The sequence below is a fragment of the Fundulus heteroclitus genome, chromosome 21, assembly GCF_011125445.2.
Source record: "Fundulus heteroclitus isolate FHET01 chromosome 21, MU-UCD_Fhet_4.1, whole genome shotgun sequence".
Taxonomy (NCBI): domain Eukaryota; kingdom Metazoa; phylum Chordata; class Actinopteri; order Cyprinodontiformes; family Fundulidae; genus Fundulus; species Fundulus heteroclitus.
In genome coordinates, this window is record NC_046381.1 from 23,754,319 (window position 1) to 23,780,413 (window position 26,095).

The following is a 26,095-nucleotide window of genomic DNA, read 5'->3' on the forward strand; positions in this document are numbered from 1 at the left end:
TGTACCCAGCGCACACATTTCTCCTTGGCAGTCTTGAAGAAAACATCCTTCATATGCGGCCGATCAGCGTAACTCGAGTCACTGTTGCACGTTCCATAGCAACAATGTTTAAAAACCATGGTCTTAGATTTGGAAAAAGCAGTCGTTTTAACGAGTAAAACCAAGGGTAACACACGTCTCTTTTACAGCAAAACAGCGGCGGGTTTCCGGAGTTTGCCCCACTGCGTACCACGTGATGTGACGTCATCGTGACGTTGTGTTTCTAAAAATAGCTCGCGCGCGGTACCCCATTAGTGCATCTGGAGTGATTATTCAGGCCTGCTCCAGCTTTCTTAGTCAGGTGTGAGGGGGAGAGCTGGAGACAAAGGAGGTACAGGTGTGTGCTTCAAAACAATTAGTTAATCTCTATGTTTATTCTGCACTTTTAAACTCACAATAAAAAATCATGTAAATCTGAATACCCAGTGAGCTTGGAGCCATGAAGTTGTCATGCACTGAACTATATATGGAATTGGTGAGTAATGAACACAATGTTGTTTGTTTGTTTAGCATGTTGGTGGTGGTAGCCAATGCTAATTGTTTTATCAATTGTCACACAATTTAACTTCTGAAATTCAATGTATGTGTTTAAGATTAGATAAATGCTTATATGTTTATTTTGTCTGAAAGACTAGTTGGTGGATATAATTGCATTTATTTCTGTAACTGAAACAAGTCTAGTTAACAAGCAGGCTGGTAATTTACTGGTCCTGTTTATTCCAATACAGGCCAAGGGTCTGTTTTTCATATGTCGCTAACTCAGTTAGCTGGATTTGATTGTTGACGGTTTGGCATGATCCTGGATCGTTTGGTTCTTCGAAAGACACCCTGCACTTGTTGTCATAGCAACATGTGCGCAAGCTTAAAGGTCAAATACAAAGGAGTGCGCCTAGAGCAGTTTTATTGTGTATGATGATGATAGACTATCGTTTTTTTTATCTATGTGGCTGGTCGAAATCGCGTTAAAAATGCTACATGTAATAAAAATCGAGAGAGTTTCACAGTATGCTGCGCGCCTCCAGGATCCGAGAATCCGGCGAGAGCAGTCACGTGACGAAAACAGCTGTGATGTCACGGTAGTCAAACGCATAGACATATATAAAGAGTAGACCCCGCATCGACCGCTCTCGCCTATAGGCGCTGACGAGATTTAGGGGCGCCATCTTGGGGCGGTCGACAACTCCGCTCAGTCTAATGTGTTAACCAGGTGCAGAATCAATTTTAATCAACTATAACTCGTTTAATGTTGAACTAATTTTCACATTTGTTTTGCTAAAAACGTTAAAACTATAGCTATTATAACAAATGGTCCAGTGCGTTTAAATAATCTTAGTGGGGTTAAAAGTAATAGAATATTCTGACATAATGTATGTATGTTTCAAAACACAGCCACTCACACATTTTAATAAGTTTTTTATTACTATATAAACAAACACATTTGTACATGTACACACACATACATACATACATATGTATGTATGTATGTATGTGTGTTCCAAAAAAGAACCCGTGATAGGCGAATTTATTTTATTTATTTTTTTAACAATTATTATACAATGAAATATAGTACATTGAAACCAAAGAACAAAATCTTTTTACAGGCCCAAGCATTTGTTTAACAAATAAAAGTACTATATAAACTTTTTTTAATTATTATTGACAAATAACTACTGTGCTGTAAAATAATAATTTTAATCATTACGAACTGAAGGCTTCCAATTGCGGAGATCAGTGACGCCCCACCGCGACCCAAGTCATTGGATTAGAACGGGAGAAAATGAAAAATGATTATGAAAAAAAAAAAATACAAAGTACAGTAGGACAAATAGTGACTCACGTGTATTTCACTGCTCTTCTGACTGAGCCGCTGCATCCTGACTCCGCTCTGTAGCGTTTTTTTCTTCTAAAGCCCGCGCGGTGCAGGTGTGTTTTTTTTCGGCAGAAGAACATAGTTATCGGTAGTTGTTGTCGCTCTTCTGGGCAAAAAGATTTATAAACCGACATGCCAACACCGATTATTTTTGAGAACTGTACGAACGGCAGCGGCTCATCAATGCAAGTCTGTGAAGCAGCGAGACCGTAAAAGGTGAACCGCGATATAGCGAGGGCTCTGTATATATATATATATATATATATATATATATATATATATATATATATATATATATATATATATATATATATATATAAAAATTCACCAATGTCTAAAGCTCTGATGCCTTCACGGAGTAGATGCAATTTTGGAGAGACTAAGTCACAAAAACTTGGACGTGTAGACCTGTATCTCTGTACCTAATATTATAAAAATCACATTATAATATAAACAATATCTTTTAATCTTACTTGTGAAAAGTTATTCCTCGAGCCCAGACGTCAATAGTCCCTCGATTTAAACAAAAATAAGCCGCACAGTGCTGAGGCATCATTAGTGTGTTCATCTAGAATCAGCAGGTTAGGGTAGCAGGTCGACCGCCCCAAGATGGTGGCCGTAATTCCTGCGCCGCGACAGTCAATGCGGGGTCTACTCTTATATTATGTCTATGGTCAAACGTCCTCAAGCGGCTATCAAAAACCACTACTTCACGCATTGTTAAGTAGTCTAAAAGGATCGTTAAAAAGTCATTACAATGGTGTATTGTACTGCTGCCAATTGTAGAAATGGCTTTGGATCGGGAAAAGCAATGTTTAATTATCCGAAGGACCCGGTTTTGCTTTAAATTTGGACCCGAAAAGTAAATAGATTAGACAGACATCAACCGGACAATCTGTGGCGTCCAAGCCGATACAGCAAACTGTGTGCTGATCACTTCACGGCAGATTCTTTTGTCGTCAATCCTGATCTCGCAGCATCAATCGGATTCAATATATCAAAATTACATCTTAAACCAGATGCCATTCCTACCCTGAAAATGGGGCACCCCGAGCCCACGGACACGGTGAAAAAACGTCGAACGTCGGCCTATGAAAAACGTCAACGAGCTGAGGTAAACATTAAAATATATAAATTTTAAAATTAAAAATATATAAAAAAATCTAAATTAAATATATTAACATTAATATAGCTAGCAAGTATGTATTTGTTGAAGCTTTACCTTTCCATCAAGTCTCTACACCTGCTTTTCCATGCTAGAGAGAAAGAGGGGGTTGCTAGCAGGTTGCTAGTTCATCCCAGTGACAAATGCACACAAACACAATTAAGAGTAACCCGTTTATTTGGACTATTGGAAGAATCAGGAGTAGCTGATTTATTTTTATTATTTTGTCCTCCAGTTCTCCAGTTTTCTTGAACATAACATTGCTGGTCAAGGACTGTAGGGCCGCCTTCTGGGGCTCGAGGTCCACGGACAGGTTCTACAGAAACAGAGGGATTAGATGTCAATTCATGTAGGCACTGCCAAATAAAGACAAACTTTTAAAACCAAATCCTTTGCGCATATATATATATATATATATATATATATATATATATATATATATATATATATATATATATTATCCACTGTAATCTCTTCCATTACATATATTTCAGACAGTTAGCTGTGCTCTACAAGCTTATGAGGCAAGTGTATATCAAATGGAGTCGTCGGATGATGCAGAGGCTTGCTATGAAACCGACATCTCAACGAATGCCAAGCCTAATGAGTCTTTTGAACTACCTCTGACCACCCATGCATGTGTACAGACAATGTCAACTGGAATGGTATGTAGGACTGGGTCCAATATAAATTTTAAAATTCCTTCCATAAAACTTAATTTTCTCTACAAAAGAATTGGGAATTAGAATTTTATAAATCCCGACCCAAAGATCTTTTGAAAACTTATTTTCAGAATTGTAAACATTTCATTTTTTATTCATTTTCAGCATAAAATGTCACAGACTGAAACAGTTGTGAAATGCACTAGATCATGTCAAACTCCAAAATCCTGGCATGTCACTCCAGTTGCCAAATGTCATCGTGAGACCCAAAGCCTGCTTTCAAGAGCAAAGGATTTTTCCTGCCAGGTTAAGCTCGGCAACTCGGTTGAAAAGAACCGTTCTTCAATGGAAGTGGATTTTTCAGACGACAGTAGTGCTGCTGCTGCTGATAATGATGATGGTGATGATGATGATGGTGATTTAGACTACATTCCTGAGGAAGATGAAGACTCTGACCGAGATTTTGAAATGCAAATGAGCGATGAGTAAGTAAAAACATCAAATAACACAATGGATTAATTTAAAATTGTGATCATTAAATTTTGTATTTATCTTTTTTTTGTTTAGGGAATATACTCACACCCCTATGAGAGAGAGGAAGTTCATAGTCTTCGAATCGTGTCTTCAGTCCCTCCTAGCCTTGTGTTTTTTATGTGGGAATGCCTGCAAAATAATATCTACAAAGGTATCGGGCACCATGGTGACCTTGACATCACAGTGTAGTGTTGACCCCTCTCATGTGAAGACCTGGAAAAGTCAGCCATCACATGGCACCATGCCACTTGGCAACTTACAGCTAGCCGCTTCCATAATGTTTAGTGGATGTAGTACTGTGAAGGCAGTCAATTGTTTTAAATTTATGAGGATTTTAACATTCTGCGTCAGTACTTATTATAACATACAGAAGGCATACCTTATTCCAGCTGTGAATAGTCTCTGGTCAAAAAAGCAAGAGCTGCTCATCTGTGATGTCAAAAAAAAGAGCAAAGTCAGATTAGGTGGAGATGCCAGATGCTGCTCACCAGGGCACACTGCCAAGTACGGTAGCTACTCCCTTATGGACATGGACACCTCCAAAGTGTTGGACATGCAGCTTGTACAGGTAAGGTTGTGCTGTTAAAATACCTAGATTCTTATTTGATACCATGGTTTTTGTGAGCAAACCAACATCTGAGTCCACAAAAGTTAAAGGTATACTATGTAACCGGGGTTGATTTTCCAGCGAGGCTCCCCCCAGAGGGCGAAAGTAAAAGTGCACTGTCGTAAAGATGCTCAGCTGTTCTGGTTTCTCCGTCAAACCAGGCGCGGTTGTTTTGAGCTTAGCAGACAGGCGAACGCAACGAAAAGTGGAAAAAACGGCAGTACAAACAATGACTAACACAGTGAAGGTATGAACATCAAGCTTCCCGCAGCGCTATCTTGGCGAGGCGGCTGCCTCGCCAAGCCGCGGCCGCCGCCTCGCCAGTTTTATTAGGCGCCCGCCTATGCATTGAAAATGCATGGCAGAGGCCTTATACTGTGCACCTAATAAGGGTTTCTTTATTCCTTATCTTCCGTCACCGTTAATACAGCCCGAACCGTAGGGTCTACCCCCACATACTATATATCGAAACGTTGGTCTCGACGCCGCGATGAGGGCTTTTTGTACTTGATGCCATTTCGGCTTACGGTTAAAACATAATTCACCAAAAACCACTTCTTCAACACAGTTGACCTCTCAAAAATGCACGGCTGAGCACGGCACTGGTGTTTTGGTCGAGTGGGTTAGGCCTCGGGCTGGCAAGCAGAAGATCCCAGGTTCGAATCCAAGCTGTGCCAATTGAATGAAGACAAATCCTTTTCACTCAGGAGGTTTAATTTAAAATCCCCAAGCGATGAGAGCCTACGACCAAGGAACTCGGAAGCTTTGCCTTTGACGGTTACGCGCACCACCAGGCGGGCGCCTTCTTCAACTTCTTCAGAAGTTGAACGATTCTAGTTATTATTATTATTATTATTATGTTTTTATGTTGGCGAGACGCTACTGCCACTGCCAAGCCGCGGCGGCGGCGGCCGCCTCACCAGTTTTATTATTATTATTATTATTTTTTTTATGTTGGCGAGACGCTACCGCCACCGCCTCGCCAAGCCGCAGCCGCCGCCTCGGCAGCATCTCGCCAACATAAAAAATAATAATAATAATAACAATAATAATAAAACTCGATATGCTTGCATGTTTATTTGATGTTAACACGCGGTTCTTTGTTGTTGCTTTCGCGCGTGCATATAGTGAATGGCAGGGCAAAAACACACGGAGTTCTCACCGTAAAGCGAGACTTCTGTGTGTGCGGGCCGTGACCTCTTGCAATTGCAAGTGCGGTATTTCCCCCACAGACCCCCAGGGCGGCCGAGAAAACCTTTGTTCGACCTGAAATGACTCATTTAATCATCCAAAACGGTATGGAACACATTAACTAACTGAAAAATGTTGCATAGTATGCCTTTAACAAACAATATATATTGGATTTAGTGAACATCATGTTAGCGTGGTTTTTAATTGAGTACTCTTTCAATTACAGGATTATAGATTAACTAATATTATACTTAACCATTTTTTCAGTGTACAGAAGTGAAAAACTCATATGCAATGGAGTTGGAAGGCCTAAAGAGGTCACTTCAATTCCTAGAAGAAGCTGGAGTCACTGTTACTGACTTGACAACCGACCGTCATTCCAGTGTTAAAAAGTTTATGCGCAAGATTTATCCCTCAATTAATCACTGGTTTGATGCCTGGCATATAGCAAAAGGTAGGCAGAATGACTTGAATTATATCAATCATGGCAAAAAAAAGTATGTTTACAATGATTATATATACATATTTCTAACCTTACATAACTATATATATATATATATATATATATATATATATATATATATATATATATATATATATATATATATATATATATGTGTGTGTATGTGTATATGTATGTATATATATATATGTTATGTAAGGTTAGAAATATGGATATTATATATGGATAATTATATAATACACATTTACATCTTCCAGGTATTACAAAAAAGCTTGACGCATCATCAAAGAAAAAGTTATGTCACACCATCTCACCGTGGATCCACAGCATCTCCAACCATGTATATTGGTGTGGGGCAAGCAGTGATGGAAATGCTGAGCTGGTTGTGGCCAAGTGGAAGTTGGTGATGAACCACATTGTAGACATCCATGAACACCCATTTGAGAACTTTCCAACCTGTGCACATGATGAGTTGGTAGAGGACAGAGAGTGGATTGCAGAAGGTGAAAAATTATTTTCAGCTTTCTCAAAAGTCAATCTCCTAAGGGCTTTTCATAATACTTCCTTCACAATCACTGCAGGTTCAAGGGCCCATGTTGAGGTGAAATCAATTGTCACTAACCGTACTCTGCTTGCCGACATTGGTAAATTGTCACCTCATGTGCAGACATCAAGTGTTGAAAGCTACCACAAGGTGGTGTGCTTCTTTGCAGCAAAGTTCTTGCACTTCTTCTACCACAGTATGAATGCCAGGTAGGTTGCTTAAATCCTGAATGGATAATAACTTAACTGACATATTGTCATCCTAATTCCAAGTATTATTTCATCATGAAAATCTCTGTTACAGATTGATGCTTGCCATTCTCCATTTCAATGAGAATTCCAACAGACAGCAGGCTAAGAACAAAGCTGGAAAAGAAATGTGGCAGCTCTCATTTCCAAAGGCAAAAAAAGGAGAACCAGTAGCCAAACAAGTTAAAGTCCCTTGTACTTATGGTGTGTACTTGGTATAATGTTCAGTTTCACACTTGGCTTTTCAACTTTCATGCATGAAATGCTTATTGTTTCTATGTCAGCATACATTGATGAGTTGTTGGAGGAAGTAATGGCTTGTCGGGAGGCCATACCTTCTTATGAAGTTGCAAGGCAAGATTTAGAAGCCCAAATTGCTCCTGATAGGTGAAAGACCAATATGACAAGGTCGATAAACTCACAGTTGTGGCAACAAGGAAGTCAAGGTTCACACAGTTGGGTATTTAAAACCAGTGTAGTCTGCTGACTCCCAGGTCTCTCTTATTTTATTCACTGCACAGGATGGAAGAACTTTCCTATTTCCTTTTCCAATGCGTCCCCAAATCCATCTGATCATTCTTCTACATGCAATGTACCTGTAAATCCTAAAATAGAAAGAAAATATGATGCAAAAAGTGTTTAGACCTGTAATAAAATTTCAAAATTATTGTAATGCTGTTTTAAACTAGGCCCTACTTAAGTGATATGTTCTGAATGTAATTGATGTTATATTTGTTTGCTATGTACATGTAAATGATTGTTTTTGTGTTTTTATTAAAGCAATGTAGTTATATTTCAATGTTTTTTGCTGTTTCCAAATAAAATATAAAGGCCTAAGGTGCAGAAACAACTGCATTTAATTTACAGTAAAATAACTACATCACAGGTGCATACAGTGTAGGACTAGAATTTAGCACTAATACATGTATTTTCAATAAACAATTTTTCAACTATACTTACTCGTTTACTGGTTCATCATTTCCAAGAGGACCATGTCCCTCCAAAAATTCAACAAAAGATGCCTTGAGGACATACTGGTTGAGGCAGTTTCCCTGAAAGCCTTCATGTAAGGTTATACATTGCAGCCCAGCTGACTCGACTTCCTGATCAACAAGGTGCGTTTCTGTGCAGCACTTGCATTCATCCACTGTGGGCATAATCACACAGTTGCCACATTTGCACCTGTAAAATATAAACAATCCCGATTCATAATCACCCACCTAAAAATATGAATTAGTAATGGTCAAATGGCTAATGTTAGTTTTTGTCTACTATGCCTACAGTACAAGGTTGCTTAAAAATTCAAATCAAAAACACGAAAGAAGTAGCTTAGCATTAGCATCAATTTGAATTTAATTAGACATAAAAGCAATTAAATCGACATCACTCTCAGAGGGGTCACTACTCAAAAGTAAAAAAAAAAATCGTAGAATCAAAAAACATACCAGTCAGTATTTGTCAGTCGATGGGAACGGTCGTCAATATACTCTTCACTGGCAGATTCTGAGTCGGACGACGACGATGTCAGCCTACTAGCGTGGCCATCATCGCTACTCCTACTTTCTCCACTTTCCTCGGTGTTGACCCGTAATTCACGCCTAACTAACGGCTCAAACGCATATGGCTGGACACAGCACTCCTCGTTTTTAACATTAAGTTGGCTCGCTTCGTATTTGTCCTCGTTTAAACATACAAACTCCATCGCAAAGGTGAAAAAATACTGACACGCTATGTAAAATGACCGCTTCCCGACTACCTCCTGACTAGTGTGACGTCACGGAATTCTACAGCGGCTACTCGTGGGTCACGTGACTGAATGAGGAATTTTGCGTTGTCTGCTATTTCAGTGAATTATTTTGTGCTATAAACAAAAAAAGTTACAATTTATTATTTTTTTCACTTGTGATGTTTTTAATTTTGTACATACTATAAAATGAGAAACTATAAGTATGTGGTTTTCTATTTGAACTTTAAACCTGCTCACTAGCAGGCTTATTTGATGTAAACAGGATTAGATCGCAGCTTTATAAGCGGAGGAGATAGGGAAGTCTGTCGTAGCCATGTCCATTTTTACGACTGCAACCTGTTGCGGAAGGTGCAAGAATAATTTCAGAGCTTTATGAATTAATCGTGTATTGCGCAATAGACAGGATCCTTGAGCGCAGCGCGACTGTAAAATTTTAGAGAGATTTTTCCTGGTGGCTGTTATAAACAGATAAAAATAAGTATAGGGAAAAAAAAGAAAGACTTCCGTACGGCTTTAAAGCGATTCTGGTCCACTATCCGGCGTCTCAGGAGGGGGAAGCAGTGCGGTACCAACACTGTTTACAGTGGGGGTGGTGTGCTGCTGACCTCGACTCGGGACGTCATGGGTCGGTGGGCGGAATACTTCGAAGACCTCCTTAATCCCACCAACACGTCTTCCATTGCGGAAGCAGAGCCTGAGGACTCTGGGTCGGGTTCTCCCATCTGCGGTGCTGAGGTTGCCGAGGTTGTTAAAAAGCTCCTCGGTGGCAAGGCCCCGGGGGTGGATGAGATTCGCCCTGAGTACCTTAAGGCTCTGGATGTTGTGGGGCTGTGTTGGTTACTGCGGCTCTGCAGCATCGGGTGGACATCGGGGGCAGTTCCCCTGGATTGGCAGACTGGGGTGGTGGTCCCCCTATTTAAAAAGGGGGACCAGAGGGTGTGTTCCAACTACAGAGGAATCACACTCTTAAGCCTCCCTGGTAAGGTCTATTCAGGGGTTCTGGAAAGGAGGGTCCGTCGGAGAGTCGAATCTCGGATTCAGGAAGAGCAGTGTGGTTTTGGTCCTGGCCGTGGAACACTGGACCAGCTCTACACCCTCAGCAGGATCCTGGAGGGGGCATGGGAGTTTGCCCAACCAGTCTACATGTGCTTTGTGGATCTGGAGAAGGCATTCGACCGTGTCCCCCGAGGGATCCTGTGGGGGGTACTCCGGGAGTATGGAGTACCGGACCCTTTAATAAGGGCTGTCAGGTCTCTGTACGACCGGTGTCAGAGTCTGGTCCGCATTGCCGGCAGTAAGTCGGACTCGTTTCCGGTGAGAGTTGGACTCCGCCAAGGTTGCCCTTTGTCACCGATTCTGTTCATAACTTTTATGGACAGAATTTCTAGGCGCAGCCAAGGTGTTGAGGGGATCCGTTTTGGTGGCCTTAGGATTGCGTCTCTGCTATTCGTGGATGACGTGGTCCTATTGGCTTCATCAGGGCGTGATCTACAGCTCTCACTGGAGCGGTTCACAGCCGAGTGCGAAGCGGCCGGGATGAAAATCAGTGCCTCCAAATCCGAGACCATGGTCTTGAACCGGAAAAGGGTAGAGTGCCTTCTCCGGGTTGGGGAGGATGTGCTGCCCCTAGTGGAGGAGTTCAAGTATCTTGGGGTCTTGTTCAGGAATGAGGGGAAGATGGAGCGGGAGATCGACAGGCGGATTGGTGCAGCGTCTGCTGTGAAGCGGGCGCTGTACCGGTGAAGAGAGAGCTGAGCCAAAAGGCGAAGCTCTCGATTTACCGGTCGATCTACGTTCCTACCCTCATCTATGGTCACGAGCTTTGGGTCGTGACCGAAAGAACGAGATCCCGGATACAAGCGGCTGAAATGAGTTTTCTCCGTAGTGTGTCTGGGCTCTCCCTTAGAGATAGGGTGAGGAGCTCAGTCATCTGGGAAGGACTCAGAGTAGAGCCGCTGCTCCTCCACGTCCAGAGGAGCCAGTTGAGGTGGCTCGGGCATCTGGTCAGGATGCCTCCTGGACACCTCCCTGGTGAGGTGTTCCGGGCACGTCCCACCGGGAGGAGGCCCAGGGGAAGACCCAGGACACGCTGGAGGGACTATGTCTCTCTGCTGGGAACGCCTTGGGATTCCTCCTGAGGAGCTGGCCCAAGTGGCTGGAGAGAGGGACGTCTGGGCCTCCCTACTAAAGCTGCTACCCCCGCCACCCGACCCCGGATAAGAGGAAGAAGATGGATGGATGGATGGATGGATGGATGGAAGCCATATCATAAATAATATAAGTTGTATGAGTGCCGCACGTGTTTGAATGCGACGTAGGGTCATTACTGAACTTTTATTTGTATTTGCTAAAGCGAGAGCTTTAGCTTTGCAATGGCCGCCCCTAGCTTCCCCTAGACACGTTGAACTTTCTTCCAATCATAACAATGAGTACTTTTGAGTAGTTTTGATAAATATTACTTTTGTTTTATTTTGTAATACGGAGCCCTTCTGGTGACATGGACATTTTCTTTTTTTTTTTTACACGATGTGAAGTAGTGGCCATGCATTAATAACGCGTGGCCACAAGATGGATAACTCAAATAATGCCTCCGGGCTTGATGTTCAGCAGACGTGAGTTGAAACAGGGATGCAATGATTAACTGTACATCCTCCTTTTTCACTAATTAACGGTGGAAATAAACACTTTTTTGGTAACGTCTGGTATCAGCATAATTTAGAGGGTGAGGTGAGCGGAATTTCCCCCGGTTGATGCGCTGCGTGGTGGGATAAATGCATAAATAAAACTCTAAAGGTCTCCTTAGAGAGAACAGGAAGAATTACGGATCTGAGCTGAAGCCACATCTGTTACAAATTCCTTAATATTACTCTTAAAAGTGCGCACAAAATTTACATGTAACATAATTTTGCGCACCTGAATTCAAGCGCAAGGCAGCAAGCCTATTTATAAGAACGAAACTTATAAACAGAATAAGAGGCTATTTAAACTGGATCTGGTTAGCAGAACTGTTTTCTGATCCAGCGTGGAGCCATGACTGGTTCTGAATGAAGGATTCCTGTGGCAGTTGCTCTCCACACTTCCGTCCTGCGTTACTGGACGGTACCGGCTTACTGTCACCACTGGTTAAGAACAAAATTATTTATACCTCTGATTGCTCTTCTTGCTGCTCTGTTAACATAAACTGCAGCAGGAATTCCTGATGAACACAAACTGGGAAATAAGTTGAAACAACCATTATAGTTCATTCCTAGGTTGAAATAAAAATGTCATCAAGTCTATGTTTCTTTGTGTTTCTTGAATGTGTGCTACACCACCATAAAGGAGCTCCTTCACAAATAATTTGTGGACGCAACTTATCTAGTTCAATCCCACGCATTAGTAACGCATGGCCACTAACATCGTGTAAAAAAAATACTTCTGTCCATGTCACCAGACGGTCTACGTATTCTAATCCCTCTTTACATTTTAAAAAATAACAAATTCAATTCAATTCAATTCAATTTTATTTATATAGCGCCAAATCATGAAACATGTCATCTCAAGGCACTTTACAAAGTCAAGTTCAATCATATTATACAGATTGGGTCAGATTATACAGATTGGTCAAAAATGTCCTATATAAGGAAACCAGTTGATTGCATCAAAGTCCCGACAAGCAGCATTCACTCCTGGGGAACCGTAGAGCCACAGGGAGAGTCGTCTGCATTGTACATGGCTTTGCTGCAATCCCTCATACTGAGCAAGCATGAAGCGACAGTGGGAAGAAAAACCACCCATTAACGGGAAGGAAAAACCTCCGGCAGAACCGGGCTCAGTATGACCGGTCATCTGCCTCGACCGACTGGGGTTACGGAAGACAGAGCAGAGACACAACAAGAGAGACAAAAAAGCACAGAAGCACACATTGATCTAGTAATCTGTTCTACATTAGATGGTAGTAGCGGGTGAGCCGTCTTCTCTGGATGATGTCACAGTTACAGTTTTTATTGGTTGCTTTGACCTGTTTGAAGAAACTGGCAACCTCTCAGTTTTCAGCATCACCATCTCTGCAGAGCAAAAGACACCTCTTGCAAATCAGTTAACCCATTCTCATTGGTTTGACTCATTTTCTCCACTCTTTTGCAAAACAGTTAACGCAGATGTCATTCATGCAGTCCAAACTCCATTGCTTTAACTGTGGTAGCAAAACAGAAACCATTTGTTCCAAGCTCTTAGAAACTTCTTGATCAGAATGAAATCACTGAGGCACCTGATTGACACTTCTTTACACAATTTTTCAATTTGCAGTCAGTTTGTAGGCTTTATGTAAAATGTGCCATGTTGTGTATTGTTCTTTGCAAGCATGAATGGTCAACGTAAGGCAGATGAGAGTCAGAGTAAGAGGTAAATGGGTCAGGGGAAGAAGATTATGAGGAAGAGGAATCCATGTGTGAGGTGGCGGTGTAGCTGGAAGGGCTGAAGTTACAGATAAAATTTGGGCAACTATGATTGATCATGTGGTAAATCACGGCCTTTCACTTAGAAGTGCAGGACAAAGATTCCAAACTTTTCTCAATAGAAACAAGGTTGCATCCATGGTAAGAGTTTTTTGATGGGACAGCAGGTATTGCTGCTATACAGTATATACATCTCTATCTATTCCTACAGAGGAATTCTTCAGTGCATGGAGATGGAAAGTATATGATCACTGCCCCTATGAGCAGATGCCCTCGCTCAATGCAATGACTGCTGCTGCCCATGATCTAGATGCAGAGGCATGTCAAGGATGGATCAGGCATGCAAGAAGATTTTTCCCTAGGTGCAAGGGAAAATATTGAATGTGACGTAGATGAGGCCGTGTGGCCTATTCGTCAGGACAGAATGGACTAGAAGGAACAAACAGCCCTAGTATTTTCTGTTGGAATCTTTCATTTTTTGGAATATTTCATTTGTTTATATGGAAAAAAGAATGAAGAATCAATAAAATTTGCGTCACAACATATTTGCTTCTGGATCCATTTTTTGCAAAAAGGCAAATTTGATTACAAATGACACTGCCATGTAAGCTGTGTAGAGTCTTTGGCTACAATGACCAGCAATGCTCCACTGATTCACATTGAGTGTGGTGTTTTGTATTTTGTTGCCCTTTGTGTAATGAATGACTGGAAGGGCTCAAACATTTGCGTGCAAGTTGTGTTGTTTGAGGGCAAAATGTGCTTTTGGATCATATGTTAAATGTTTTGGCAGAGTTGGAGCCTTTTGCAAACAAAATGTTTAATTTTGACCATTGGCGCCACTGTTTAGACCTCTGCGTTAACTGTTTTGAAAAATGTGGGTTTTGAGTTGACTGCTGCGTCAAAGCAACCAATAAAAACTGTAACAGAACGCCAGACCAGGTGTACCTACTATGAAGAGAAAAGGGAGAGAACAGAAAGTTAAAGTAGAAATGACAACACATAATGCATAATTGAAGAACAGTAGAACTCAATAGAGTGAGAAAATTATATCCTGATATACTCCTGTAGCCTAAGCCTATAGCAGTAAAACTATAAAGGTAGCTGAGAGTAACATGAGCCACTAGTTATAATTTTTGTCAAAAAGAAAAGTTTCAAGCCTAATCTTAAAAGTAGACAGGGTGTCTGCCTCACGGACCAAAACTGGGAGTTGGTTCCACAGGAGAGGAGCCTGATAGCTAAAGGATCTGCCTCCCCTTTTAGAGATTCTAAAAGTAGAATCTATCATGTTATTAAAAGAAAGTATTTATGAAATCTAAATGTTAATGCGCGTTTTAGATTGATCACGTTCTTCTTTAACAGTAGCTGCATGCGACCCATTCTAGAATATTAACAGTGACAAAAGAAAAAACAGTCATATTCAAAAATAAATGTAGAGTTAACACCATTAGGTTCATATAATTATCATCACATAACTAATAACAGTTTAATTTAGATGTTTATGTGTTGTGGGAGTTTTGGGTGGAATTCTAAACAATAGTAACTGAGTTCCCATCTTTACTAAATGACGAGACGGTGGTATAACGTTCCAGCACTTTTATTGAGAAACAGAGCAAAGAATCGTATAGTTGGAAAGTAATCGCACCCCACGGTTCCGCTGCAGTCTCTGTCTGCCCTGTCTCTGTCTGTGTCACTTTTCGGGCTTCCCCTAATACTGCACCGTGGCCTTCCCATGAGACAAAACAAAGACAGTCTATCGTAAACAATCAGTATCCCTCAGCAGCTGCAGCATTTGGCCTTGCAATCAGAAAACAGTGGATCTTATACACACACATCAGGTCTCCAGGCCTCCTCTGTCCGAGTGGTGTGAGGCCATAGTGACTTCAGAATAATAATTCTTATAACATTCCTCTCTTTTTTTTTTTGATGATGGCGTCGTCAGCATCAAGACAAAACAAGATGACCCACCACTTGAAAATGTGAACAAAACACAGAGGAACCATTTCTGTAAACTCGTAAAGTGGGACCCAAAGGGTTCCCGTGTTGGAACCGGGTAGTGCTGGAACCTTTAATACAGATCAACATGAATGCTTCATAGAGCTTTAACACACAAGATCAAAGATTTAGCTTTTGTCCACAATTTAGGATTCATCTAATTAGGTAAGGCCTGTTTTAGGTACCTATGCGCACATTATTTTAAAATTACATTAGACTATGGTAAGCTAAACCCTGTTCAGTAACCAAGGTCGAATCCGTCTACTCTGACCCACCCTGAATACCCTCCTACTCCTTTCTCCACTCACCCCTACGATGGACAATAATCCACCACTCCAAACTTACAACACCAGGAGCAAAGGCAGGAGAGGTTCAGTGCGGGCAGGGGAAACACCAGAAAAAGCTACCCCTAGGGGGCAGTAAAAACTGGCAAGCCCCCCTCCCAGGGAAATCTGCTCTCGGCCAATCTGAGCCTGAAAACCCTGTATTGAATCTAAGTGTTATCATTACCAGCTAATATTAAAGGATCTTTAGAGCCAATCCGATCCTGGTTCTTCCTATATCAAATCAAAAGGTGCATAAACCATAGATCCTTGTGTGTCTGAAGCAAACAGTTTCCATTTTTTACCATAAAACCATATTGATCAACATGATGTAATATTAAAGTGTAGATCTCATAACACAAAAAAATCAAACATGTGAGTCAGTGGAACAGAGCAGTTAAACAAACAGCAACAGAATATGAGAAGAGTTCTAAACGTCAAGAACGCAAAGTTAAGAAAGCCTTCAGGCCATTCAGGCACAAGGCTTAAAATAATCTAATCGCGCTTAGGGTCTCTTCAGGCAACTCCTCCCGTTGAAGAATAAGGAATCAGAGTTCTCTGGCTTCTTCATCCCCAGTCCTCTTCTTGGTTCCTCCTCGTAGGCTGGACGATTGAGCTGGATGGTAATAAGTGTTCAGTTCTGGATGGGCACTGAGCATTTTATTTTGCATTTCTCTCTAATAAAACACTTTGTGAAGATGGTCTGCAGACACGAGTCCTTGTTCCCACTAGAGAACAGAAACAAGGTGTAATTAGTGTTCTTATCAAAACCCCTTTCATGTGTCATTTATTAAAACATCCTCCAAGCACTTTCACATTCAAGATATTTCTGTGCACAATTATTTAGCTTTCAGAATTCTGCAATTTAATTATTAATTAAAATAGTAATCTTTAAGTTCAAATGTATATGCAGTAAATTCTTAACAGAATGCTTTCAATGTGTGTCTTAACTGTTGTTGTCTGACAGTTGAAGTTCTCTGCAACATAATTTCATCAACATATTCGTTTCATGTCATTTCCCAATTATTTTGAAAACCCAACTGAGAAAAATAAAGCCTTTCCATGTGAAAGCCTTTTCCCTCTCTCTCTCTCCTTTTTTTTTTTTTTTTTTTTTTTTTTTTTTAAAGAAAGCGAGGTGCTGTTCTGCACAGAAAAGACAAAATATTTATACCATGCTGCTACTGTTCAAGGATGCCAAGGTTCTACAACACAAAACAAAGCAGAGAGCAGGAGAGAACAGAAGTTTTTTGAAAATGTTCTAACATTGTTGAACAACTAAAGCTACTTAAGCAAATCAGAATTAGTTCCCAAATTAATCCTAAAATACAGTAAACCTTACATTGTGTACATTGTGATTATTTATTTATTTATCTTCTTGAACTGAGGATTGAGGACTTTAATTAAGAAGTTCTTGGATGAAAGCGTCTCTGCATTCCTATTAGTCTAGGCCTCTGCAATCTGATCTATGATCTATGTATTCTGAGTGCCTGGTCAGGAAAGGCTAAGGTTCTCCGAAGCTTTCTGTTTTCAGCAACCTTGAAAACCCAGAACCCTTTACAGTCAGTGTAAGGTGTCAGGTGACCTGTGGGACCACCTCGTCGTCCCTCTGGTTCCACCAGCTGTGTCAAGTCCACAGCAGCTCGTCCTGGGTGCCATGCCCCAGGGGTCTCCACACCCCCCTGTGTGGAACGTCTCTCATTGTAAGGATCTCACCTTATGTCCCGTTCAAAACAGGAGTTCCAATGTGGGGTGTCTTTGCTGCTTTAATGTTCCTCAGAGAAAACCTTCATTCATTGATATCACCTTCAAGCTGTTACCCTTTTATCATCACAGCCCCCCAACCATCCTGACCAGATCCAAAATGTCCCCATAATTTAATCTAATTAAATTAATCTTACTTATTTTTTGTATGTAAGACGATAACCATTAAATTATCCTGATCTAAAAGCTGTCAGGTTAAAGGTTTGCTAAACTCAGTGTTGTGTTTTTTCCCTTAGGATGTTTAACTGGTTAATAAGACTATTGAGATATTTGTGTTCTAGTTGAAAGAAATTAAATCTCCATAAATATTGTAACCATTGTACCCTGATGCTTTAATCCTAAATTTACCCATGTTAGTTAGTAGGATGTGTCATTATGCTAATTTTATTGCAACCTTATCCATTTTAGCCAGTAACCTTTTCTTTGCGTTTTATTGATGCCTGCCGGATTGGCAGAAATCAGCTTACACTAAGATGTTTATTAAATAAAATGCTATTTAAAAGTTCACATCACTCTACTTATATAGTGAAAACTAATTAATTAATTTATTTATTTAACTGTTGATATAATACCCACTTAATTTATTAAGTTGCTCCATGATTCCATCAAGGTGCTTCTATAAAAGTTTTCACCTTTACATAATCTTTATGTGTTTTGTAATGTGTGTTTTGTTTTAATTGTGTACAACAAAATCTGAAGTGAAATGCATGAAGTCGTGTCTGCAGAACTCATCTGTTTGTTGTCGAAGGTTGTCCGATGCCTCAGTCATAGTCCTTCAATGTCCATTTTCAGTCCAATGTCTGAGATCAGCAGCCAAACATTCTCCTTCTCATCAAGAGTCCATCCTCCAGTCCTCACGCCTGCAAACAGAATGAATTCTGCCAGCATTTTTTGCCAAAGAAAACGCTCCATAGGTTGAAAAGAAATTACAGCAAAGCAGTCACAAACATTTTAACTACAGTGTTCCCTCTAACATGACAAACATAAAAGAAACAAAAGGATAAAAAAAAAAAATCAAACTTTGTCTCTGACAAAATAAAACTCAAACTGGATCAGGCTGAAGTCAATGACATCACCTTAAGTCCTTGTCCCAAGGATCAGCCCCCATGGCAGAACACACAGACCCAGCCTCGCCATAAACATTCAGATGTTTACATCATGGTCAGATTTGTTTATCATATATTGTCCTTCTCAGGTTATGCTGTCCGTCTGAGGTTCACCTCAGTTCAGCATAACTAATAACATCAGATGATTTTGTAACTGATGACGCGTGTAACGTGGCCTTCTGATATTTTGACACTTTTCAAAATTTCTCATTAGTTGCATTCAAATTCCAAGTAAAAAATAAATAAAATAAATGAATAGAAAACCCTTAGAAAAGCAATTCATATTTAGTTCCATACAGGTTTGTTCAAAGCACAGTTTTTCCTCATCTATTTAAATCAAAAATCTTGTATATCTAAACTTCTTTCAACTGGACTGGTTTGTGATGAATCATTATTATTATAAGAAATGAGATCTCAGTAATTTTAAATTACTTTAGGGCTAAAAAACAAGTGATAGGATCTCAGCCTAAATTTGTAAAACAGTAAACTTAACAAGCTTATGTAAAGCTTATTTCCAATTTCTAACAAAGCTGAAATATTTCCGTTCAAGCCATGTTAATCTCTCCGTGTATCAATTTAATTTGGTCCTGATATTTAATGTTAAAAAAACAAACTTTGTTATTTAAATCTCTCTTTTTCCCAAAACAAATGAACATTCTGAAACCATGAACATTACTTTTACCCCGAATTAATTCACACAGACGAACGTTTAGTTACATAGATACATACACACGTACGGTTACATACAAACGATGACATTCAGACAGACAAACACGTGCAGGCCTTCTTTTTCACCATCTTAAATAGTTTTTCATAATTTTTAAACGTCAACGCCGAAAGATGTTTTCAACGCGTTAAGTTCCCGCTTAGTTTAAAAGGTGGAGAGCGTGCGCTGGTTACGACCCCCCGATGCTTCGTCCACACGCGGTTTTACGCTTCAGTCCCGCTATGAAGGTAGATTTGTGTCTTTATTATTCAATCAAAAAAAAGGTTGCTTCAATCAAAAAATATATTTTCAATTAAAAAAAAATTCACTTCAATTAAAAAAAAACTTTTCAATCAAAGAAAAAAAGTATTTGAATCCAAAAATATATTTGAGACTCAAAAAAATACATTTGAACACTGATTTTCTTTGATTGAAAATGTTTTCTTTGATAGAAGTCAGTTTTTTTTTGTTTGAAGCAATGTTTTTAATTGAAGTAGCATTGTTTTTTGATTGGACCATATAATGGGTAGGACATTTGTGTCTTTATCATTCAATCAAAAAATAAATTGCTTCAAACAAACAAACAAGGGAATCAATAAAAAAAGTCACTTCAATCAAAAGATAAACGTTTTCAATCATAGAAAATAGTTTTGAATGCAAATAAAATATTTGAGACTCCAAAAATTGCATTTGAACACTTTTTTTTTTAATTGAAAATGTTTTCTTTGATTGAAGTAATCTTTTTTTGCGTTTGGGGTATACATGGGTAGGACATTTGTGTCTTAATCATTCAATTCCAAAAAAGTTGCTTCAATCAAAAAAAATATTTTCAATTAAAAAAAAAAAAAATTAAATGCAAAAAAAAATTACCCGTCAATAAAAAGGTTTTTTTTTTATTGTTGTTTTTTTTTTTTTTTTTTTTGAAGAAAAAAAAATTTTGAAGTTCAACATTTTTTGATTAAATAACTTTTTTTTTTGAAGAGAAAAAAGTTTTAAAGTTCAATTTTTTTTGATTGAATCATTTTTTTTTTAAGTGAAAAAAGTTTTGAAGTTCAGATTTTTTCGTTTGAATCACTTTTTTTTTTTGAAGCTCAAAAAGTTTTGAAGTTCAAATTTTTTCGATTGAATCATTTTGGAACAAACGTACCGTGGTGGGCGGGTGCTTCTCTATTGGTCAGACATGTTTGATTGACAAGTGTCTACACCAACGACGGGCACTCCCCAGGCCAGACAGCTTTTTACCAGCAAGAGGGAACAGCGGTGAAGTTATCGGTAAGTAGATAAAACAGGTTGAAAATAATTGTTGTCATGTTATTAGCCTATTCTGTTGATATTTACAATAAATTGTACGCTTACTAACTTTGTTCACGTTGAGGAATGTTTGTAATGGTGTGAGGTTAGATGTCTAAATATTTTCAGACAGGCAAGCAAAGTGGGCGAACCTATGGCCCCCACGCAGCAGCTTGCTATGTGCTAAAGAGCTACTGTGTTGAGTAAAGTGGCCACAGTGCTGCCTGTTTAGTAGATGCTTTTATCTTGAGAGCGGGATATAGGCTGCTTAAGCTGCTGTTAGTCGAGGTGCATGCGTCTCTCTTCCCCCTTCCCCCCATACATTTACCGCTGGGTCCGGTGTCGGCCAAGTGCCATGTACTGTGCAGGGTATGGCAGGCCGTTTTAACATTTATTAGCTTGACTGAATATGTATACCAGACATCTCAAATACGGAATAAGATTTTTGCACTTAAAATAATAACAGTTCATCTACATCATCTTATTTCAAGTGCAGAATAGCTAATAACCTTCTTTTAGGGGTAAGAATACTCATTCCATTGGCAAATAGTCTTATTTAGCTGCTCAAATCAAGGAAGAATACACTGATTTCAAGAAAGTTTTACTCACTTTTAGTTCCCTTTTTGCAGTGCTAAAGTCTTGACTTAATGTGTATTTCAGATATCTCCAACAGAATTCTTGCTATCTAAAGTGGAAACTTTAGATATCTTAAATATAATTATTTATAGTAGAAATTACATCACTTTTCCCATTTATGTGTAGTGGGATTTTACTTTCGGATATCTAAAATAACTTTCTTCCTATCTAAAATAAACTTTCTGGATGTCTGAAAACTAACCCTGGATCTCCATAATCCATTTTTTACCGGTCATAGTTTTTATTTCAGATATCAAAAATCAATGATCAAAAGTTTTGAAACCAATATGTAAGACATCCAACTTTGTAAATTCCGCTTTCTGTCCGTCAATTTGCGTTGGTAGTAATTGACAGAATTGCAAGAAAAGGGCATGAAACTGAGCGAGCCCTTAGCCAGGGAATGTGTAGCGACAGAGAGCGACGTTCAATAGAAAGTTGTGTAAGAAACCTTCACAGAATTGAACATTTATTGTCTACAGAAACCTACAATGAACAGTAAAGCAGTTTGACTGAGGTTGGAGTGCTAGCAATAGCTCATTTCCATCGAACCGAGGATCGTCGTTTCTTCATAAGGCGGGTTAGTTCAGGTAAGTCCTCACAAACAAAATTTCTTTTCTTTTTTTTTTATTAATTGATTTCTATTTTATTTTTTTGCTGTTAAAGATTGGGTTGTCTTCTGTATAAAATGTAATACTTAACATTTGTTTTCCTAGGGCGGAGTGGCAGACCATCTATTGTTACCAGAGAGCACATAGACGTCCTTATGAAGCAAGGACATACAATCAAAAAAAAGGCAAAAATGATGGGATGTTCCTCGTCGTTTTTGAACAACAAATCAAAGCTGGTGGACCTACACATAAGAGGAAGACTGTCTGCCTTAGATGACAATCAGCTGCAAGAGCGTGTGAGCACATTGCAGGACCAGTATCCAAACTCTGGGAATGAGGTTTGTCTTTTCTACAGAAAATTGATATTTAAGTTGGATCCGCTTGTGAGAGTATTTTTTAATCATTAATGCTTTCATGTTTGTATTTTTCAGATGATGAGGGTGCTGCTTCGTGCTCAAGATGTGATTGTCACACGGGCCAGGGTACGCTAAATGTTGGGAAGGACAAACCTGACATCTGCTGCAAGAAGGTGGAGTCGGACTGTTGCAAGGTGGGCTTACCATATGCCGTACCCCAACAGTTTGTGGCATATATATATATATATATATATATATATATATATATATATATATATATATGAGAGTGAGACAGGCTGCTTGATTTGCTGTACTGAATCATGGAGAGTGAGCAGAGTTATGCTGGTAGTTACGCCACGTTTCGGTCTTTTGAGTTGGAGGATTTTTCACCCTCCTCATCCCCGGCGGTGTAGGAAGGTTTTTGTGGAGCCAAGCAGGCCAGACTCTGATCAATTTGACCTGCTGGCTCAAGGCCCTGACTCAGTGAAGCCACAACCTGGCGCTGCAGAGTCAAATGGTGGACAGAATTGGTCCTGTTATATATTATCATATATCAGAATCAACATATATTTTCTGCTTTGTAACCCAGGCGGGATCACCGGCAGCTTTGTGCATCATGATTCATTTGTAATGTGGACACGTCAGCCCCAGATCACCCTCTCTGTATCGTCTCAAACAGCAGGCAGATACCGCAGATCGCCCATGTCCAATGTCCAACCTAGAACCAACATCACAGTCTCTCAGCAGCCCCTTGCCGGCCGCCTCAAGACACTAACTGCAGAACAATTGATTGCTTTCACATACACTCCCCAACAACACATAAAAAGTTGGTAAATTTGTTTTTTGAAGATAAAAAAGGTCGCTAGAGAGTTTGAAAAGTGCAATAGTGCTCTCTATGGAGGCACAAGAAGATGCTCTATTTTTTGTTTTGTTTTTTAAGACTGAGCTGGCTTTTATAGTCCTGAGCAGCCAGGGGACCAATGTCACACACTCAGAATTACGTTGCACGTGCAGAAACTAATGTTAATTTGAAATTCAATGCAAGAAGTTTGACCCTAGGAAGGCGCCATACTGAGTTTTGGACACAAAAGCCGGATTTCAACAAATATGCATTATAATTTTTCAAAAATAATGACCAGGATATGTAGATAGTACTATAAAACAACCATGTTAAGAGTTTATTGACAACAAACAGCTGATTTGGGGAAGAGTTACACTTTAACAGAATTTAGCAACCTAGAAACCAGGCTTTTCCATATTTGTTAAGCCTCCTATCTGGGATACCCTCCAGGTTGATATCAGTAGCTCTTTAAGTTCTATTGTTGAGTTATTGTGCTCTGAATTGCTTTTTACAGAAAATTATCAAATGAAACAATATAGTGACCTTGAGTGTTTTTCCAGCAATGAATATATAACTTTGTCTTTTTGAAGATTGATAATGTTGATTTTTAGCACTAGGTGATAACGTGTTTCAAATATTTGCTGATATACTAATTCAATTATTCATAATTTCAGCAAAAAATGTTGAAACCATTGATTTATTTGTAATACGGGTTTTCTTATCATTATCGTATATTGTCTCCAGGTAGGGGGTTGTATCCTTATTTTAAGTACTAATTTTATTTTGTGTTGTTTCAACTTTCTAGATGGGGCTTTGTGATACTTGGTGCCATCGAAGGACACCCGTGTGGGATTACCTCAGCTGCAGTACAAACAATAGGGCAACAACAGTACTCTGTCAGTTTTTGAAAGCAACATCTTACTATGGACTACCATCAAGAGTCAGATCAGACCATGGGGATGAAAACATGCTGCTTGCTTTATGCATGCATCTAGTTCAAGGGCTGGAACACAGAGGCTTCATAACAGGAGAATCAGTTCATAATCAGCGCATAGAACACCTTTGGCAGGATGTATTTTTGCTTGTGCTGCAGCATTTCTACCATACATTCTACTGTCTGGAGGACGCAGAGAATCTTAACCCAGATAGTGATATCTACAGACTTTCTTTACATATTGTATATCCACCTGAGATTCAAAGGAGGCTGGAACAGTTCAGACAGGCTTGGTACCACCATGGTTTGCCCACAGAAAGTAATCACACAGCAGCTCGTCTGTAATTCTGATGCAGAATACATTTGACAATTATTGACATTTAATCATTCTTTTGCACATTGCCATTATCACTTTATTTTAGATCTGTAAATATATATATATATATATATATATATATATATATATATATATATATATATCTTTCTTTCTTTTGTGGGGAATGTTGTATTTATATAATTATGTTGTTTTTATATCTGCAGCTTGTAACGAAAATAATTTCCCACTGAGATTATTAAAGTATTTCTGATTCTGAAATAACTGTTGGGTGCGGTTCGATGAAACCTTGCCGTCAGGCCGCTGTGAGGAACTTGTAAACTTTAGTTCAGAAAAAAGGAAGAAGCATGAATACCGTCACTGTATCCCTAACCTAACCTTCGGATGTTTGCGTTTCTACCACATTTTAATTGTGCTCTGAGCGAAAGATTCCGTTTTGCAAATTTAGATGCCCAACTAAGTCAAGACGACAGACGCTCACAACATCTCTTCTATAAGAACTCCAAAGGACTGTACACATTATGCACAAACACATCAGATAGACTAGGTAATATAAAACAGCTTCTTTATTGACTCTAATGGGAAATTCTATATAGTTTGCATATCTTATGTTTCAACCTCTCCCTTACATCTGGAGCTGCTGTCTTACAGGAGTTGTCTGGACCAACATGATCTCACATATAGAACCTTCTGAAAGTATTTAGCCCCCTTGAACTTTTCAACCTTTGGCCAAATTTCAGGCTTCAAACATAAAGATATAAAACTGCATGTTTTCGTGAAGAATCAACAAGTGGGACACAATCATTAAGTGGGACGAAATTTATTCATTCTCTTTCTTTTAAGAAACACATTTTTATTTTGGCCCTCTTCTTGTGTTAAACTTCTCCCTCCTTTTGGCAAAAATATCTGTTTATTTATTTTTTCTTTGTCATTAGTGGCCATGATAAGTTCAGTTTAATATTTTTTTATGTATCAAACTTTAATTTTGAGTATTTTCTTTATTGCCATAAAGACAAACCTAGAAGAGAACATATGATGGTCTTGGATAACAATTTGTCAACTTCCTGAAAGTTGTTAAAATCTAAAACCATTTCACAAGTTTAATGACAGAACCTGAATCATCTGGCACAGTCTTCTGATATTTTATCCTCAGGACCAGCTAAAGGCTTTTAGTAAAAAACATATGAACAGTATTTTTTAAACACTGGTACACTTTTCAGACTTGTAAAACCACGTTTACCTTAAAATTAAGTAAAACATTAACAACAGCTGGACAAACATGCAAACCCGTCATCACCTTACAGCGTAACCTTTCATAGTCACATTCGTGATCATTTAAGAAACTCCAAAGGTCGGAGCTTGCAAAATTCCCTCCATCATGTATATTCTAACAGCCTTGTAGGAGGAGTGCAGCGACAGATACAACAGGACAACAACACTAGTATTGGCTTCTGGGTCAATTGTCTTGGTGTCATGCAGAAACTGGATTTCAGGCTGGCAGGAAAAGCCAAGTGGAGGGATGGCAGAGGCTCCAGAGGTGAACATCGAGAGAGAGGGTGGACCATCCTCCTCTTCTATAAGACAAAACAATAGAAGAATATGACTGTTAGACATGGAAAAAATACCCCTGATGTATTGTACAAAGTAATTTTAAATTTATGGAAATTGACTAAAATGCAAAAACAGACCTTCAATGTCAATC

The 26,095-nt window shown here is 39.3% G+C and overlaps 1 protein-coding gene and 2 long non-coding RNA genes across 7 annotated transcripts; 2 read left to right on the top strand and 1 right to left on the bottom strand.

Moving 5' to 3' along the window:
- Positions 1 to 3,233: 3,233 nt before the first annotated feature.
- LOC118556871 lies at positions 3,234 to 9,109 on the bottom strand. 5 transcript variants are annotated; one of them, XR_004927430.1, is made up of 7 exons: positions 8,769 to 9,103; positions 8,284 to 8,505; positions 7,920 to 7,928; positions 6,846 to 6,987; positions 4,650 to 4,699; positions 4,317 to 4,566; positions 3,234 to 3,390 (listed from the first exon to the last, which is right to left on the bottom strand). XR_004927430.1 is itself a non-coding variant. In XM_036125422.1 (6 exons), the coding sequence occupies exons 1-6, from the start codon at positions 9,023 to 9,025 to the stop codon at positions 3,342 to 3,344; spliced, it is 729 nt and encodes a 242-aa protein (XP_035981315.1). In that variant the 5' UTR covers positions 9,026 to 9,109; the 3' UTR covers positions 3,234 to 3,341. The 5 variants fall into 5 exon arrangements, 1 of the variants encoding a protein (XP_035981315.1); XR_004927432.1 differs by having other exon boundaries at positions 6,838 to 6,987; positions 8,769 to 8,839; XR_004927433.1 differs by lacking the exon at positions 4,317 to 4,566 and having other exon boundaries at positions 6,838 to 6,987; positions 8,769 to 8,839.
- Positions 7,245 to 7,731, top strand: LOC118556880. Its single transcript, XR_004927445.1, has 3 exons — positions 7,245 to 7,284; positions 7,379 to 7,527; positions 7,608 to 7,731. It is a non-coding gene; the product is annotated as an uncharacterized LOC118556880 (long non-coding RNA).
- Positions 9,110 to 21,509: 12,400 nt separating the features above from the next.
- LOC118556874 lies at positions 21,510 to 24,498 on the top strand. The gene is made up of 4 exons (XR_004927436.1): positions 21,510 to 21,907; positions 22,034 to 22,266; positions 22,360 to 22,478; positions 23,931 to 24,498. It is a non-coding gene; the product is annotated as an uncharacterized LOC118556874 (long non-coding RNA).
- The last annotated feature ends 1,597 nt before the right edge of the window (positions 24,499 to 26,095 follow it).

What these genes read in the sequence shown, in the direction of transcription:
- LOC118556871 (XM_036125422.1), bottom strand. Translation starts at nt 9,025, where the DNA reads ATGGAGTTTGTATGTTTAAACGAGGACAAATACGAAGCGAGCCAACTT. An exon ending in GGAGATGCTGTGGATCCACG is followed by an intron (nt 4,700 to 6,845) that starts GTGAGATGGTGT and finishes TTGACATCACAG; the next exon opens with ATGAGCAGCTCTTGCTTTTT. An exon ending in CTATTCACAGCTGGAATAAG is followed by an intron (nt 3,391 to 4,649) that starts GTATGCCTTCTG and finishes CTGTTTCTGTAG; the next exon opens with AACCTGTCCGTGGACCTCGA.